The following is an 18855-nucleotide window of genomic DNA, read 5'->3' on the forward strand; positions in this document are numbered from 1 at the left end:
ACCCTCCACTACACCAGGTTGCTCAAAGCCTCATCCAACCTGGCCTTGAACACTGCCAGGGATGGGGCAGCCACAGCTTCTCTGGGCAACCTGTGCCAGTGTTTTGCCACCTTCATTATAAAAAATTTCTTCCTTACATCTAATCAATTATTTGATTCTATTCTAATTGATTATTGTAATAACAATCACTTGCTGCAGTCCGTTGCACTGGCTGGTGTATATATATAGTGCAGAGGATTTCAGCGTGTTTATTTTGCTTCGTATGTACTGAATGTTGTATTTCAAAAAAAACCCTAAAACCCCAAAACAGAACACAAAAATCAAAAAACCCCACATTTGTGTTAGTTGGGGCGTTCTGTGATAAAACACTGTTGTTTTATGCAGGTGCTGCCAGTGAGCAAAAGCAGCCAGATGATCACTTTTACTTTTCAAAACGGCTGTGTTGCCACCCTTCGGACGAGTGGAACAGAACCAAAGATCAAGTACTACGCAGAGATGTGCGCGCTGCCCGGGCACAGGTCAGTAGCCAACCCACGTGCTGCAGGACACCTTTGGGCTGGCAGGTTGGCACCAGGCTGGGCTCCCAGCCTGGCAGGGCATCCCTCTGCGCCCTCCTCGGAGACCTGAGCCTCAGCTGCCTGTTCCAGCCTGTTCAGCTGGCCAGAGCCATGCACATTCCTGCTCCTAAGGGATCCCCTCTGTAGTCAATAAGACAAAGAATTGAATTTTCAGCGTCTGCTGCAGTAGGAGATTTCTCCTCTTCATCCAATTCCTCATTCACTTCGAGTTAAAAAGGGATGAAGTTGTGCTGCTGCTGGCAGGGATGCTTAAACCCGGGTGGATTCCTGTTTTCATTTGGGAATCTGCTCTGCTGCTCTGAGCTACTGGATAGTAACTAGAGGTCTGTCCAGGACAGCCACCTGGATTGAGCTTCTTCCAGTTCAAAAGAGGGGAAAAATATATAGAGTATGTTCACCCCATTGAAATCAGGAGTGTGAATGAGGAGCCTGAGTTCTCAGTCTAACGGAGAGCAGCAGGCTCCCAAACTGGATTCCTAACCCGAATTGCATGAGAACTCCTCCTTTTAGACTCATGTTTAACATCTTTATCAATGACCTGGATGAGGGGATTGAATGTACCCTCAGTAAGTTTGCGGACGACACCAAGCTGGGAGGCTGTGTCGATCTGCTCGAGGGTAGGGAGGCCCTTCAGAGGGATTTGAACAGACTGGATCGTTGGGCTGAGGCCAATGGCATGAGCTTTAATAAGGCCAAGGGCAGAGTCCTTCACTTGGGGTATAAAAACCCCAAGCATCGCTATAGGCTCGGGGAGGAGTGGCTGGAGAGCTGCCTGGCGGAGAAGGACCTGGGGGTGTTGGTTGGCTACCGGCTTGATATGAGCCAGCAGTGTGCCCAGGTGGCCAAAAAGGCCAATGGGATACTGGCGTGTATCAAGAATAGTGTGACCAGCAGGAGCAGGGAAGTGATCCTGCCCCTGTACTCGGCACTGGTGAGGCCGCACCTGGAATATTGTGCCCAGTTTTGGGCCCCTCGCTTTAAGAGAGATATTGAGCTCCTGGAGCGGGTCCAAAGAAGGGCGACTGAACTGGTCAAGGGGCTGGAAAATAAAACTTATGGGGAGCGGCTGAGGGAGTTGGGGCTGTTTAGCCTGGAGAAGAGGAGGCTGAGGGGAGACCTGATTACGGCCTATAAATACTTGAGAAAAGATGGTGGGGAGGTGGGGGAAGGGCTCTTTACATTAGTGATGGGTGATAGAACAAGAGGAAATGGGTATAAGCTTAGTCAGGGGAGATTCAGGTTGGATGTTAGGAAGTATTTCTTCTCTGAAAGGGTTGTCAGCCACTGGAATAGGCTGCCCAGGGAGGTGGTTGAGTCCCCATCCCTGGATGTGTTTAAGAATAGGGTGGATGATCTACTTGAGGATATGGTTTAATGGGGATTAGGGATGGTTGGACTCGATGATCTCTAAGGTCTTTTCCAACCTAGAAATCTATGAATCTATGAATCTATGTCCCAACATCCCTGTGGAGCAGAGCCTTGAAAATAACATAAAGGGGCCTCTGATTTGTTTTGTTGTTTTTTCTTTTTTTTTTTTTTTTTTTTTTCTCTACTCACTGGCAGGAATTCAGAGTGAGTGTATTTTTATCATTGAGTGTTTTGGTCGGACTTAGTCGGTGGATAGGGAGGGGTGGATTGCCTTTGCTTGTAAAACGTGCATGTGAGGGGATGCACAGATCCATGCCCAGAGCTTTCCACAGGTTGCTGAAGTATTCCTTAAAAAGGTGGTTTATTGCTACTCGAAGTGTATTGACACAGGTACCACCCATCTTTTGAATCATGTTTTTTTTTAAATAACAGCAGGTCAGGGAAGTGGTAGGAGTTCTACATCCCGATTTTCTGAAAGGCAGCTCCTGCCAGAAAGTGGGATTTATTTGCTCAGAGAGCTTTCTGGTTGTCTGGGGTAGGAATGTACTTCTTTGGTACGTGAGTGTGGAAATTCTCACTTCAGTTGGAACATAAACCTGGAGTTGGCAAGGTGCTGTTGGGTGTAAGTGCTGAAGAAAAGGTGAGAGAGAGTTGAGGCAAACAGCTGCACCAACAAGGAAGAAATAAATGCTAAAAATAGTGCCCTTAGCCTAATTTTAACAAATAAGTGAGAGTAGTGGGGAGAGAAAGAAAGTACCTGAGGATGCTTTGATGCATCATTTGCTGCTGTTCATTTTGCTAAGTCAGAAAAATACCTCGACCTTTAGTTTTAGCAATACCTGTGGTTCATGGCAATTGTTATCTGGAACATGAAACTAAAAAGCTTTCAAACTTCCCTGCTTCGAGGCATGAAAGGGTCTGTCGGAAGCTCAAAAGGCATTCCTCTCCGTAATAGCTTTGGAAATACTTCTCTGAGTTGCTGTTTTATTGATTATTCTTAAAGAACATCAGGAAAGTCAGTTTTATTGCTGCATCAAGAGGAGTGTGGCCAGCAGGTCGAGAGAGGTGATTCTTCCCCTCTACTCTGCCCTCGTGAGACCTCACCTGGAGTATTGCGTCCAGTTCTGGAGCCCCCAACATAAGAAGAACATGGACCAGTTGGAGAGGGTCCAGAGGAGGGCCACGAAGATGATAAGAGGGCTGGAGCACCTTTCCTATGAGGACAGGCTGAAAGAGTTGGGGCTGTTCAGCCTGGAGAAGAGGAGGCTCCGGGGTGACCTTATAGCGGTCTTCCAGTACCTCAAGGGGGCCTACAGGAAAGATGGGGAGAGGCTGTTCAGGAGGGCCTGTTGTGATAGGACAAGGGGTAATGGTTTTAAAATAGAGGGAGGTAGATTCAGATTGGATATTAGGAAAAAATGTTTTACCATGAGAGTTGTAGAACACTGGAACAGGTTGCCCAGAGAGGTGGTGGATGCTCCATCCCTGGAGACGTTCAAGGCCAGGTTGGACGAGGCCCTGAGCAACCTGATCTAGTTGGAGATATCCCTGTTCCTTGCAGGGGGGTTGGACTAGATGACCTTTGAAGGTCCCTTCCAGCCCTAACCATTCTATGATTCTATGATTTTGGGGTGTTTTCTTCAAAAGGAAGTGGTGGCCTGAAGGGCAACGATACGTTGCCAGTTCCAGAAATGAACAAAACAAACGTGAGTGAGTCTGTTTTACCTATTCTCTGTTAAAACCAGACTGAGTTCCTCCCCCTCCAGAGAGATTTTGGGGCTAGGAGAGGGATTATGCGTTTTTAAAGGAGCGTTGCAATGCATTAGTGTTTGTGCATGTGGATGTTGTCTTTTTACTCAAAGGAACGTCTGGGCATTTAAATAGGGAAAGGATTTAAATACCGGGTCCTCTTGTGAGCTGTGACACTTTGCCCCATTACTCAATCCCCCTAAATTGCACTTTTGTCAAAATACAGTCAGATACCCTAAATGGGCATCGGACACCACGGAGAGAAGAATATAGGACATCTACCTCTTCTATTAGTAGCTCATTCTTACTTTTTTAATCCATTTATAGTCTGTGTCTGACCAGTCTTGCACTGGTTTCGCAGTCATTAGTTCTCGTCTTCTCTCTGCTAGCCCAGAGCCCTCTAGTGGTGGTTATTTTTATTTTTAATTTAATTAAATTAATTTAAATCAACGTGGCAATAGTCTCTACCAAAACGTAGCTTGTTGAAGCAAGCAGGTTGGGCAGTCTCCACACATTGATGCTTGTAGGAGACATATCAGAGCTGGTCCATCACCATCAGATCTTGGTCTGTTGGTTGGGTTGGTTTTTTCGGGTAGACACTTGGTGTTTATCAAACATCTGACGTGATGTTGTTCTCTTTCTAGTGACAGAACCGTGCTGGAAGAAGAACTTCAGAAGCTTATTGAAGCTTTGATTGAGAACTTTCTGGAACCTGATAAGAACGGACTGATCTGGCGCTCTGCGTAGACCTCCGGTGACCAGCGCTGGAAGAAGGGGCCGCCTGCACGGCGGCGCGTGGAACAGAGGAACCAAGAACAGAACTCAGTTTAACGTGTGTGCGTGTGTTAAACAAGCAGCTACATTTTTGTTCTGTAGAGAAGAAGCGTTCTTTTGTCAGGTTTTTCACCAAAGTCTTGGGCTAGAAAGTTGGGATAAGGAGAGGCAGTGAGAGAAAAGGACAGAATTTATCAAAACAGTTTCCTGTCCTTTTGACCAAAAGACTAATTAACCCACACCAGTACAAACGAACGGCCTTAGTGGGTTTGAAGACAGCTGATCTTAGCCAGTAGACCTTGTCTTCAACTCATTTCAGGTACCCAATACCTTTTTGTGCGAAAAAGGTTTTGAAAATCGGGTCGTCGTAGTCTTTGAAGGACGTGATGGCTCCAAACCGACAAAAAAATCCTGCTTCTTCCTCGCTGTCGTGCGTGAGCGTAGGTACCGCTGTTCCCCGGCTTCGTTTCCAAAAATGTTGGAGGTCAGTGCTTTAGCATTTCTCCTTTAGGCAACTTGTTCAAGGTGACGTTTTTCAGCTATTTCAGCATCCTTCCGTTGCTAAAGGTGCTCTCGGGGCGTTGTGACTTTCCTCTGTGTGTCTTAAAATATTTAAAATCTTTACTTGAGAGTGAAACAATAGCGGCAACACACGCAATTCCACGCGCAGCCCGAATTTTCGGTGACGTAGTGCCACTCCAGGGCTTCCAGAGGAGTTGGAACTCGTTCATTCCTTGGTCGAGTTGCCCGTTCTAACTGCTGTAGGCTTTGGAACCGTTTTTCGTCCCGCATCTCTGAAGGGATTTGAGCTTTTTTTTTAAAAGAAGGTTTCAGAAATTCAGTAACTTTCTATGAAAATTCCAATTAGTGACTTTTTTGGTTTTGATGGTTTGAATTCGTACTGTCTGTGTATAAAAAAAAAAAAGAAGAAAGTGGAAATGAGATGCTGACATCCTTGATTAATTTTTTTTTGGTTACTAAATCATGACTTTTATTTTTTGTCGCATCTTATAAACTATCATGTTAGAACAGTGGTTTGTAAATACTGTTATTCTTCATCTTTTTAGGGCAAATTTTCAACAACTTCCCATTATGTTTCCTATTTTTCCTTGAGCAGAAAGTGATATGGCTAATCACTTTTTTTTCCAAAAAACAGACCAGTACAGATATTCTCATGTAGACATGTAGGATTCCAGAAAATTAAAGCCATGCTGTGGCACGGAAAAGCTGTGGAAGATACTTTAAGGGAAACATCCCTTCAAGGAAAACTACGTATTGATTAACTGAGAAGAATACTTGTTAGTATGTGCTACTAAATTCCTAATGTAAGCTTTTAGAATAAAGTCAGTGATGTTCTAGACATCTTCCCCACCATGACTTTATATTAATTAGATAAAAGAAATAAATAAAATTGAACACTTAACCCCTTGTATTGAAGGTTACACGCGAAGAACGGAAGATGCCCTTAAGTTAAAGCCATTGTTTTGCCACTATTGTTAAATCTCTGAATTTATCCTCCGTTTTACTATACCCTTACAGCTCGATGCCACCAGTGGTTTGGTGTGGGTTGCACCCAGGTGGCTTTGAGGAGCACCGAGGTTCCCATGCCCACGCGGGCGCTGGGTGTCCCACGCTGGCAGCAGCTTTGCACTGTAACCACGGTCTGTGAATGTACGTGTCCTGCAGCAGGTCGGTGTTGCACAAATTCTTGTTTGCCACCAGGGTTTATTTATTTTTTAGCGTAAGAGAAAATATTTCCAAATCGTTCTGCAATGGAGTGAAATGTATCTAATGCCAAAAAACTTTTTTTTTTCTTTTTTTTTTTTTTCTCCTCGATTGTACATTTGACCGATGTAGCGGGGAAAATGGGTGAAAGCGTTGGTGCTTGGAGTATCCTGATGTTATTGTACAGCGTTGGGTAGGTCTCAAAAGGTGTAAAGGCATTTCTGACTGCTGCTTCACCTTCACTTTTCACAAAAAGGTGCAGATCTGGGTCCGGACCGCGCCGAATTTGAAGGAGGTCTGGCCGTTTGTTCCGTTGGCAGCAGGTTGAAGTCTTTGGCGTTTCAGATTTTGGTTTAAATAGCCTGTTAGTAGTTCAGAAGAGAACAAGTGACTTGCAACGTGATTTTTGAACAAAAGTAAGCACTGTAAAAAGCGTGGTGAGGCCAGCTGTGTGTGTATTGTAGCAGTTAGAGTTAGGAGTTACGTCTTTGCGTCAGTAGCCAAGTGTTATAAATGCAGTATGGAAGAAAATGGTGATTATGTTTTCAAATCAGCATTCGTAGAAGTTGGTTAACTGTTCATAGTTTAAATACCTGAAATAAAAGAACAAATATGGGGAGCTAAGCACCTGGGATTCTTCTCGTCGGTGGATTTGAGCAGTAAGTTGCAGACGTGGTAGTGCTTTGGGAATGACAGCAACAGGCACAACGTGTTGAATGTATTTTAAGGGTATAATAATAACTATTGCTGGTTTTAAACTGCTGCTATCGTTGTTTTCCTACTGTATTTGAACCGTTTGATATATTTATACTGTTCCATTTGTGGAACTCTTCCTTTATTTCCTCCCCCTGCTCTTGCTTCCCTTACTTTTGGTACTGTGAAGGACTGTGATTCTCTGATTTCGTTGCCTTGTAACCTTGTTGTACATCGTGTGTAGAGTTTGTTGGGCTTGTACACAACCTTCTTCCAGTTGTCAGCTGTTCTTCACTACTTTGCAGATAAGAACAAAGGCTTTTCAAACTGGAGTGGGAAGCAGATAATAGATCAAAGTACGGCTGTGGATGTTGTTTACTGGGAGCTTCCAGTTAAAATACACCCTTCCAGTTAAAATACGCCCTTTCAATTAAAATGCACCCTTTCAAAGGCTGTTCTGCAGCAAGTTGTTGGCTTAAACTGTAAGCATACAGCCAATGATTTGGTTTTAGCATTTGATAAAATAAGGAGGGCTTGGTTTTGGTCTTTTCCCGTTCTGATGCCACAGGCTTAATCCCTGTCTCACTCAAACAGTGGGAAAGCTGCGTTTCCATAGGCCTGAGACAGGACCCGTGTAAGTACAGGAGACTTGCCAGGCGAGGCTGAATGCCTACGACACAGGGCTTGTAGCTCAATTTTTTATTCTAGTTGTGACACAGCGTCCAGCCTGTGGTGGAAACAGCTTCCAACGCTCTGCGTGTCTCTCCTGCTGCACCTTCCAAGGGTGAGGGGCATGAACTCCTGCGTGGAAGGGAAGGAGGGAGTGTTGGACACGGGCAGCTTCGAGCACAGCTCCAGCTCTCACCCGAACCCCCTGCTCTGTGTTTGCCGTTGGCGCGGTGCCCTGTTCGGAGGGCGAACCAGTTCGGCTTCACTTGCCCTTCCTGTAGCCCGGACCGCAGCAGGATGCACCTTGAAGGTGCCACTTTTCCCTTGGGCTTCGGGATCTTGCCTGAGTAGATCCACTTTCCTTAATTTGAAATACCCAGCTCTTCCTTTAAGGAGAGGAAATACTCATTCGTGTCATCCACAGGGTAAATTTAAGAATTAAAATTCTGCATGTTTCTGTTTCAGACGTCGAGGTGACTTACAACACGCAGCATGCGCTGCCTGGGGCTCCTTCAGCTGCCTTGGGCAGTTCTTGACTGATCTCCTGCTGTTGCTGTGTCTTTCTTTGGAGGATCCCTGCATGATGAAATTCCTGGCCTTATTCCCTGATGTACTCAGGTAGCACTTTGTGTCCCCTCTTTGGCTCCTGAAGTGTTAGAGGTCCCAGCTCCTGCCGTAGGTTTGCGTGAAACTGTTGGAGTATTGAGGGAGAAGCCATCAGGTGGAATGATGGTTTCTGGCACTGGGAGCAGGGTGGAACTTGTGGTCTGCTTTGGAAAGCACTTGGATGTTCTCTTTAATTTAAAAACTATTATTGTCGTCATTTTGTCTCCCCCTTCCTCCCCTTTTTGCCCTCTTCTCTCCCTGATGGTGAAGCCTGGATGGTCAGAGTCCATCCTGGTACCAGATTCCTGGTGCACAGCACGTTTTCCATCCTCCCCCACCCTTTCCATGCTCAAGAGTGGCTTTGTACGAGGTGATTGAAGTACCTGAAGCTGCATCGTTCTCCTTGTCTGGAATCCTGGGGAGTTCTGGATCTCTGCTCGTGTTTACCCGATGTCTGTTCTGTAAAACTGGGGCGTATTACAAACAGAGTGAGAATTTGCACTTTTCTGAAGTATTTCTGTGTGTATTGCTATGTGGATTTAGCTGAATGAAGTGTTAGAAGTAATAAAATATTCTCTTCGTAGTAGCAATCCTTTGTGTTTCTTCGGTCTTCTTTAGTCAAATATTGAATCGTAGAATCATGGAATGGTTTGGGTTGGAAGGGACCTCAAAGATCATCCAGTTCCAACCCCCCTGCCATGGGCAGGGACACCCTCCACTACACCAGGTTGCCCAAAGCCTCATCCAACCTGGCCTGGAACACTGCCAGGGATGGGGCAGCCACAGCTTCTCTGGGCAACCTGTGCCAGTGCCTCACCACCCTCAGAGGGAAGAATTTCTTCCTTAGATCCCATCGAAATCTCCCCTCTTCCAGTTTAAAGCCATTGCCCCGTGTCCTGTCACTACACACCCTTGTCCAAAGCCCCTCTCCAGCTTTCCTGTAGGCCCCCTTTAAGTACTGTAAGGCTGCAATAAGATCACCCCGGAGCCTTCTCTTCTCCAGGCTGAACAGCCCCAACTCTCCCAGCCTGTCTCCAGAGCAGAGGTGCTCCAGCCCTCGCATCATCTCCGTGGCCTCCTCTGGCCCCGCTCCAGCAGCTCCATGTCCTTCTTGTGTTGGGGACCCCAGAGCTGAAGGCAGCACTGCAGGGGGGTCTCAGGAGAGCAGAGCAGAGGGGCAGAATCCCCTCCCTCGCCCTGCTGCCCACGCTGCTCTGGGTGCAGCCCAGGACACGGTTGGCTTTCTGGGCTGCCAGCGCATGGTGCCGGCTCATGTTGAGCTTCTCATCCACCAGCACCCCCAAGTCCTTCTCCTCAGGGCTGCTCTCCATCCATTCTCTGCCCAGCCTGTATTTGTGCTTGGGATTGCCCCGACCCACGTGCAGGATCTTGCACTTGACCTTGTTAAACTTCATGAGGTTCTCACAGGCCCACCTCTCCAGCCTGTCACACCAGAGGAGGTGGATAACTGTTCCTGACCTGGTGTAGGACCGATATTGACTGTGTGCCACACAGATACCTGAAGCCCCAGGAACATCGTTGTTCCCTGAAGAAGCTGTCCAGAGCCTCGTGCTTCTGATGGCACTAAATGAGGTCTATCATGTCAAACCGTGATGTCATTTCCAAGGGGCTCATCACTGAAGGTGTCCCAGGGCAGAGCACCAAGGTCCGACAGGCTAGTTGGGACCTGAAGTCGTCACTGATGCCACCGTGGAGCAGGTGGGATGAGACAGTTGGATGGTTGGGGCCATAGGATGGGGGGGCACAAGCCAGAATGAGGAGAGGCTGGAGTTTTGGGGGTGAAATTGCTTCGGGAAAAGCAACAGCCTAGAAGGGAGCAGGGGAGGAGAGGGACAGGGTCTGTTGGTGAGCCCGTGGTGGGGAAAAGGGGACGGAGGGAGAGGAGCAGCTGCAGTTGCAGGTGGGCTGGGGTGGGCACTGTGCAGGTGAGGAAGCAGGTCTGGAGCAGGGAGTCCAACCCGGGCTGGCATTTGCCCAAAGGAAAAGTTTCAGCTCCACAGAGAGAGTCCCACCAGGAAAGCTGGTGAGGGAGAGGGACCAGCAAGAGGATGGAGATCACCCTCTGCTTGGGACTTTATGGGGGTTCCCACGCCCACTGTTGAGCTCTGAGACAAGAGCTGATTTCACCCCAGCTCAGCTTTAATATTTTAAAGCTACTTTAAAGCATCATCAAAGTTGATGTAAGATGGTTCCTGAGGTCACAGCACCGTGTCCAGGACAGTTCCTGCATCCCTTCAGTGATGGCTGCAGGATTCATCCCTGGGGGGGGGGTCTGCATGTGAATTGTTGGGGTTTTTTTTGTGATTTTCTTGCCAAGGCTGAAGATCCCCATCCCGCTCCGTATCCCAGCCCCTCTCCTCCCTCCAGCTCACCAGAATTAGCTCCTAATTATCCCCCGAGCTGCTCTGATGGTGCTTTCCGGGGAGACACTTGACCCTGACACCTTCGGACCGGCTGTTGAACGAGAAAACAGTAGAAAGACGTGGAGGTGGAGGGGTTTATTTGGGCTGGGGGTGAGAGGAGCAGCGGTGTCACCCACGGACATCAGGGAACGGGCACCGGTGGGGGGGGACACACGCCGGGACGGCGCTGGCTGGACCTCCCGCGGGCTCCAGCCGTCTGTAATTGCAGGAACCGGCGCTGGATGTCACCACGAGCACGTGCAGAGGGACCGAGCCCCCGGTGGGGGCTGTCACCGGTCTGTTCGAACCCTTCTCAAGGTGCGGGGACAACCAAGGGACAGGTTGGGCACCCCCGGGGGTGGGGGGGGACCGCGGGACCAGGCTCCGCTGCCCTTATCCCTGTGAAATGGGGCCACCTCCTCCAGGATGGCACGACACAGCCTTCTCCAGGGCACGCGTGGGTGGTTTGGGGGAACGGAGCATCCCGTGGAGGTCCCGGGGTCCATCCCTGCTGCTGGCTGAGCGCCGGGACCCGGGGACGTGGGGCTGGGAGCAGCCGCGGTTGCTGGAGGCTGGTGAGTCCTGGCAGCGGAGCCTGGCTTGGCGTCCAGGTCTTGTCAAATTAAGTGTTAATTTAGTAACTAAATTAATTACCAACGTGGCGAGGCCGGCCCGTGGCGCCTGTGCCTCGGGCTCAGCTCTCCAGGGGTTCACGAGTCATCTCCGGAGCGTGCGTCTCACGGTTTCGTCCTGCTGGTTGGATCCATCTCACCGTGGGACAATGTGGCTGGTGCCCTGGGCACTGGTGGGGGCTGTGGGCCGGTGCCCATGTAACCCCCGTGGTCAAGGCGGCAGGAAGTAATGAGGATTGCTTCCCGCCGTCACACGATGGGGGAAAGCTAACGAGTCATTTCTGCGTGCAAGCAGCAACGTACGGAGCACCTGACGTCCCTTCAAAGGCTTTGGGGTCAGAGCAGGTCCAGCAGCCCCCAAAACCCAGTCCCTGGGTTGAAGGGGAGGCCCTCAACTGTGCTGTTCCCCGAAAGGGAAACTGAGGCACAAAGCAAGAGAGGAACACCACCCAAAAGCCCAGCAGTACAACCAAATTCAGCCCGTGTCCCTTGAGCACCAGCTCTGGTCCACAGGTGATGGACCTTGCTTGTGGGACCAGTGGGACACGGGGTCCTCGAGAAAGGGGTGCCACGATGATTCTCCCTTGGTGCCACCGCCGTGCCAGGTGTGGGCAGCCTGGGCAGCTCTCGCTCCTGCCAAGCCAAGAGGGACAGGGCAGGAGGTGAATGCCCCAGGACCGTTGCTGCAACCTTGGGTCTCCTGAGCCTTCAGGCTGCTTACCCTAACGGCACAACATCCCCCGCAGGGACGTCCCCTCGTTCTGCAAGGGATGGAGAGCTGAGCAGGGCAGAGCTGAGCTCCCGGGGTGCTCATGGTCCTCAGCTCCTCCCGTCTCCCAGGCTTGATGTATCTGCTAGGTGGCTGTAAGTGGTGTATGGAAAACCACCTCTGAGGTGGCCAGTTTGGGCCATCCCCAAGGGAAGGGCTGCCCTTCTGCTCTGGAAACCTTTCCCATAGAGATGAAAAGGGCTGATCCTGTGCATGCACAGCAGCATCTCCGTGGGTTGGGGCTTCAGAGGTCCGTCCTACCCATGGAAAGCAGCATCTTGAGGGGTTCAGATCTCAGAGGCTCATTGTGCCCACATAGAGGAGCATCTCCATGGGTTTGGGAGCATATTGTAGAGCAGCATCTCAAGTGGTTTGGGACTCAGGGGCTTATTGTGCCCATGCAGAGGACCATCTCCGTGGCTTTAGGGTGCAGGTTCTCCACTGGTGCATTACAGAGATGATCTTGGCTCCTCTTTGTGAAGAACATGGAAACCTCCACAAAAGAGCATCACAGAAAGGCCCTTCTCAGGGGCTTCATTTGAAGCTGGAAGGTTTGTGCAAATCGTACCATGACGGGGAGGGAATGGAGCTGTGAGCAGATGTAACATGGCAGCATTACGGAGGCCTGGGCCAAGGGCTGGGGCCAGTCCCACCAGTGTAAAACTGCAGGAAGGGGAAGGACCCACAGGGAAGGGACTGGTTTTGACTCCATCTGAGCTGAGGATGTGTCCTCTGAGGCTGAGGAGCCTGAACAATTAGAAGTGATGAAGATCATCTAAAAATAGGTATTTGTAAATGTCAGGGTGGCGAGTGCTTGGGAGACGCGCTGGGAGGACGGAGCCGCTCTGCGGGGTTGGCTGGTGCATCCTTGTGCAGGATGAGGGACCAATTCTGACCTGCCTTGGGTTGATCTTGCTCACCCTGGCTCTCTGAGAGACCCCCAAACCTCCAGAAACTGGCCGTCACGGATCATTCCAGGCATCCATGGCTGGAGACAACTTCCGTGCCGTGTTATCCCAACGGGATCTGCAGAAGATCCCAGCTCTGCTTCAGGGCTGACACCAGTTCCTCAATGTAAATTATTTTTTCGGTGGCTTTAGGTAAGGAAAAACTTCATGGAAGACCCCCTCAGCCTGCAGTAAGCACCACGGGTTGATCCCAGCCCCGCGAGGTGGGTGATGCGCTGCCAAAACCACCTCGAAGATATTCGGGTCCCCGCTCTCCAAGCCAGCGATGGGAGCCTGGTGGCACGGGGACACCCAGCAGACACGTTCTCCTCTCCATCGCCTCCACCCCTGCCAGCTGCTCCCCACCCCCAGCATCCCACCTATCCCCACCGCGCCAAAAACTTGCTTAAAACCGCTGGGAAAACACATTTATTTTGAAAATTAATCCAGATTGGGGCAGATTAGTGGAAACACGTCCTTCCCCATCTGCCCGGGCGGTGCCGTGCCAGCTCCCTGCGGGGCTGATCCTGCGCGTGCACAGCAGCATCTCCATGGGTTGGGACCTCAGAGGTCCATCCTACACGTCCCTGCCTTGGCATCCTTGCCCTGCCTGGCTCTTCTTGCTTCTTCTGGCCTCTCCTGGCTGCCGGGAGCTCATCGCTGTGCTGAGCGGGTCAGTGCTCAGCCACCCCAGGACCCCCCGTCCCCCAGCATCATCCCAAGCCAGCTAATTAGAAGCGCTCGCAGATAAATAGGTGGGATTCGATTTAATCCTGATTTCTTCGGGTCACCTCTGAGCTGGGGGAAGGACAAACAGAGCAAGGACTGTCCTGGGTTTGGAGGTCTGAAAGCTGCCTGGAGTTTGAAGTGAACCCTGCTGAGGTTTGAAATCCATTTCTGTGTTTTTTCTGCCCAAACCTTTCCCTGCTATCAGGAACTCGGCCCTGCTTTTTTTGTGCCTCAGTTTCCCCAAGGCATGAGGGTAACAGCTCCTACTTGCTCTTCCTAAAGGAACAAATGAAAAGCAGAGGGTTGTTTTTCTCCCTTTTGGGAGGTTTGGGTTAATCCCTGCTAATGGAGGAGGAGGAGGAGGAGGATGAAGGAGCCTGGTGTGAAGCTTCTCAGGGCTCAAGCTGCTCGGGAAGAATTAATTGTTATTAATTCTGTCTATTTTTGGAAGGAAGAGGCAGCTGGTGGCTGATTTTCTTCCCTGCCCGTGTGTCGGGGGATCGCAGCCCCACGCTCGGCAGGGACAGGGACGATGCTCCAGCCCAGTTATTTCCAGTTGTTAAATCAAGCAGCCATCACCACACCGGCATTTTTGGCCTCTTCTGCACTAAACGAGACCACGCTCCGCGTCTCTCCTACAGCTCTGGGCACCACAGAGCAACTTCCACCAAAACCACTTCTCGAAACACACCCGGGATGCCCCCGGTCCAGCGACACGAGGATCTAAAACCCATCGGGAGGTGGGCAGGGGTGGGGGGGGACGGATGCGGGCAGGGCTGCCCGGCCCAACTCCGGCTGCACCCACATCCACCTCCTCGGATGAATCTCCTTGCTTGCCTCTTGGCCAGATTGGTCCAAGAAATGGCCGGGTACTTTGGGAAACGAAGGAAAATCTGCTTTTCCTTCATTTAGGAATCTGAATTTCCTTCATAGCAGGAATTACGCTGCTACAGCTGCTTATCCACCCGACCACCCGCACCCGGCCGCTTGCACGTCGCCTGCGCTGGGCTGATGGGGCTTTGCCCCCCCGGCCGGGATCGGCACATGCACCCCGGGGGGCTCGGGGCACCCACCGAGGATGGGGAGGACCAAAAGCCACCGCATCCCTCCCTTTGGCATCGGGGAAAGCTGGAGCACCCAGCTGCCCACACCAGCCACCCCCTTTGCCAAAGGGCTTGGGAGCCAGGATGCGTTCTGCTGCTTTTCCGTCTGCTCGGAGATGATTTCCTTCCCATTATCCATCACCGGGTACCGGCGGCCGCTGCCAAGAGGATGCTGTGTTCGCTGGTCCGACAACTGCCCTCCAGGCGCTCCTCCTCCTCCCTGCAAGATGTTAAATCTTGCCAAGACTTCCCCGCAGGGTCCCCAGGAATTGATGCTGCAGGAATTGATGCTGCTCCCATGGATTGGGACGACCCGCGACGCTCAGCAGCGTTTGCTCCCGGCACGGGTGCAAAAACCGAAGGGCTTTGCCGCTCGCCAAGCAGCACCGGCTGGTATTGCTTTGCCAGATGTGGCTGCCAGATGTGCAAAATCCACCCTGTCGCACTTTCTCTTGCTCTGGGGCTGCGTTTTGGCTGCACGGGGGTGGGGAAACTGAGGAAGGAGGTGGGAAAGCAAATGAGGGTGAGGGGCAGGCTGAGATTTCTCCCCCATAAACCTGCCTGGTAACTCATTGCATGGGGTGGTGAAGTGGGGCTGGAGCCCACAAGCTCTTAGGATGGGGAGAAAACCTCTGGAAAAGGTCCCCAAAATGCAACAAGTTTTTGCTGGAGCAACTAGAAGGTTTTTCCAACCTAGAAATCTATGAATCTATGAATCTATGAACTCATCTCCAATGAGCTGAGCTGTGGGGGTCTCTGAGGGTTTCCCCAGGAACTGAGGCTGGTGGAGAACCACCTCCTCGCACTGCAGGACCAGCACAGAGCACCCAGGAAACTTATTTTTTGATTCCCAGTGCCGTATTCCTACTGGGATAAGCCCAGGCATGCATCTCTGCACCAGCTCCCCCTTCCCTGCTCCCCCACATCAATACCAGGCTTGGAAGGGGAAGAAATGCAAAGGGGTAAAATGCAACGGGGGGAAAAGCGAAGGGGTAAAATGCAAAGGACTTTGTACCAGGTCACATCCTTCCCGAAGCCTCTGGCCATGCCAGGGATGGAAATAATTGTGCTTTCCCTCCGCTGAGCTTTCCGCCCGGCAGCTGAGTACACAGCAGGCTCAGGGACCATAAATCCCCGAAAACTCTCATTTACAAACCCAATACACCAGGTACCTGCTGTTGTCTGCACCGAGGATCCCAAAGCACCGGGCAAACTCCGGCGCTGGTCCCAGCACGGCTGCGGGGCGGCAAGGATGCAGCCCCCCTCCTCACCCCCACCCAGCTCGCCCACATCCATCTCCCAGTATGGAGAAAAGCAAACGCAGACAGATCGAAATGCAACACTTAAGTTTTCAGCCCAGCACCGAAATTCAGCATTTTAAGATGCCGCATTTGCAAAATCTACGGCTTCGTGCCGGGAAACGCTGCGAGTTGCAGCATCTGTAGATGCTCAGCAACCTGCTGTCTCCTGAATTAGGTACCAAAACACCCCAGGAGATCAAAACTGCTTTAAAAATCTATTACTTGGAGAATTTTCCTGAGCTCCCGCCCTGCTCCCAGGGGAGGATCCGGACCGGCAGAGCGTGAGCTCTGTGCACGAGCCGTGCAAAACCTCTCCACATCCCCGGCCACCCAGCCCGCTCAGGAAAAGAAGTTTCTAAGCACCAGCAAAACCAGTGCAGCCCAGAGCTCCCTTCCTCCGGCAAACCAACCGCAACAGCATCGCCTCAGCCGAGGGGGATACTCGGAAATCATGGCAAGAAGCTTTGTGGAAAACAGACCAGATAGAGCGGATGCAGCTTTCGATATATTTGCTGTAGGATATAGGAACAGGCACAGTTCTAAAGCAAACCCGGGTGGGGGAACTAGGTCACGAGCTGCCGCCTCGCTCGTTTTAAATTACAAAGTGCTGAGCCAGCCTAGTCTAGGATATGTTCTGGAGTCGGAAAAGAGCTGCCCCCGCGTGCCCTGGGGAACATGCACGCAGCCGGCGGAGGCGTTTCCTACACAGCTGCACCGTTTTGTGCCGGGAAAGAGCTGGAAATGTCAGCAAACAAATCCAAATGGATCAACGGGCTCGGAAAAGCGCAGCGTCTCCTCGGGGACGGGGGGAGCGGCTGGACGGTGCGGTTTTCCTCCGTGTTTGCGGCGAAACGAAAGAAAGGAATCGAGTGAAGTTTTGCGTCTGTCAAATAGAAATCTAATAGGAAAGAGCTGTACATAGTCAAAGTCAAGTCCAGGCTCCAGGAACATCCAGGAGGACAGTTTCAGGTATCGCACGCTGCTTCCCGGGGATGTGCCAAGCAAACACTCACGTGCGAGCGGTGCCGAGCCCCGCCGGCGGCGTGGCATCCCGCGGTCCGCTGAAGAAACCCGCCGCTGGAGAGGAGGTGTGGGAAGCAGCTCGGAATCCTGCCAGGAGCACCGGGGCTGCGTGTGCCGGCGTCCCGCGGGGCCGATCTGGATGCGCTTCCCCCTGCCCGCGGGCGCTGGGATTGGGGGGAACGGATCCAGCCTGGTCCCCTGTGGGAATCAGCGCTACGGGGTCAAGTAGCCGGTCCGGAGCCCTCCGGGGAGGGTGCTCCCCACTCTGGTCCACCCCAGCACCCATTCCCGAGGCCGGCTCATCCTCAGAAACTAATTTTCGGTGGTGCCATGGCAAGAGGATGGGGATGGGGCGAGGCGGATGCCGGGAGCGGAGGTGTCGATGGGTGGCATGGCAAGTGGATGCCGGGGATGCCGGAAGGGCGAGGGTGGGATGCTGGGGGTGCCGTCAGAGGCCGGGGGTGCTGATGGCGCTGGTCCGGCGGGGATCGGCGTCCTGCTCGTAGCGGTAGTGGTAGCCCTCCATCTGGTCGCGGCAAGCCTCGCGCAGGTTGTGCAGCCAACGCTTGATGCCGCGGCGGTTCAGGTAGAGCACCATGAGGAAGACGATGCCGATGAGGGCCAAGACGATGCCGAAGAAGACGTAAGAGGCCGTCTCCAGCTGACCGGGCTCGCCACCCTCGGCGGCCGCGCACGCCAACCCCTCGGGCCGCAGGCGCAGCAGGGCGGCCCCGCGTAGCGGCGGGGGTCCGGCGCAGCGCAGGCTGCGGGCGTCGGGCACGCGGGCGGTGGCGGCGCGCAGCCAGGCGAGGAAGGGGCGCAGGGCGCAGTCGCAGCTCAGCGGGTTGGCCCCCAACGTCAGCCGCAGCCCCCGCAACCCCGGCGCTTCCAGGCTCCGCAGCTCGGCGGCCGCCAGCCGCTGCAGCGAGTTGTTCCGCAGGTCCAGCTCCTCCAGGCCGGCGGGCAGCAGGGCGGCTGGCAGCGCCCGCAACGCGTTGCCGGCCAACTCCAAGCGCCGCAAGCTGAGGTTGCGCAGGGCCAAGGCGAGCTGCTCCTCCAGCGGGGCCGCCAGCATCGCCTGGTTCAGCTGCAGCGTGCGCAGCAGCGGCGCGCCGGCGAAAGCGCCGGCGGCCACCGAGAGCAGCGGGTTGTGGCTCAGGTCGAGGGTACGCAGGGCGGGCAACCCTTGCAGGGCCATGTCCTCGACGACTTGGATGTTGTCGTGGCGCAGGCGGAGCAGGCGGAGGTCGGGCAGCGGGCGGGCGGCGAAGGCGGCGCGGGGCAGCACGCTCAGGTTGCTGCCCACGATGCTGAGGTTGTGCACGGTGACGGGCAGCTCTTTCGGGGCTTCCTCCAACCTCTCGTAGCGGCACTGCACCAACTCCGGGGTGGCCACGCAGTAGCAGGCGGACGGGCAGCCCCCGGGGGCGGCGGCGGGGGGTACGGCCAGAGGCAGCAAAGCGAACCCCAACCAGGGCAGCCAGTGCCCGCTGCCCGCTGCCCGCGCCTGCCTGCGGGCCATGCTCGCTTCCCGGGCATGCAGGGGTGAGGGGGGTGGGTTGAAGACGGATGGATGGATGGATGGGGGGGGTGATGGAGGGGGGAGGGAAGAGGAGGGGGAGGGGAACCGGACCTGCCTCCCTTCGGGCCCCCCCCGGGGCTGCGCTGTCTCCGGCGCGGCGCCCGCACACGGCGGCTCTGCTGGGAGCGGCGGCCGCGCCGCTGCCCAAATCGGGCTGGGGCTGGGGGGGGCGGTGAGGGAGGAG

General features: G+C 53.0%; 2 protein-coding genes across 3 annotated transcripts in view; one reads left to right on the forward strand and one right to left on the reverse strand.

The window, feature by feature from the left end:
- PGM2L1 (phosphoglucomutase 2 like 1) overlaps window positions 1–5435 on the forward strand; it is a 50013-nt gene extending 44578 nt beyond the window's left edge. For both annotated transcript variants that reach the window (XM_086622450.1, XM_086622456.1), the window contains exons 13-14: window positions 385–518; window positions 4340–5435. In XM_086622450.1, the coding sequence (XP_086478576.1) occupies window positions 385–518; window positions 4340–4442 (237 nt within the window). In that variant the 3' untranslated portion in view covers window positions 4443–5435. The remainder of the gene's footprint in view (window positions 1–384; window positions 519–4339) is intronic.
- A 12102-nt stretch (window positions 5436–17537) lies between these two features.
- TPBGL (trophoblast glycoprotein like) lies at window positions 17538–18611 on the reverse strand. Its single transcript, XM_086615347.1, has one exon. It carries the CDS (start codon window positions 18609–18611, stop codon window positions 17538–17540), a length of 1074 nt encoding a protein of 357 aa, XP_086471473.1.
- Between the last annotated feature and the right edge of the window lie 244 nt (window positions 18612–18855).

The sequence above is a fragment of the Tauraco erythrolophus genome, chromosome 1 (genome assembly GCF_009769465.1).
Source record: "Tauraco erythrolophus isolate bTauEry1 chromosome 1, bTauEry1.pri, whole genome shotgun sequence".
Lineage (NCBI taxonomy): Eukaryota > Metazoa > Chordata > Aves > Musophagiformes > Musophagidae > Tauraco > Tauraco erythrolophus.

What these genes read in the sequence shown, in the direction of transcription:
- TPBGL (XM_086615347.1), bottom strand. Translation starts at nt 18,611, where the DNA reads ATGGCCCGCAGGCAGGCGCGGGCAGCGGGCAGCGGGCACTGGCTGCCC.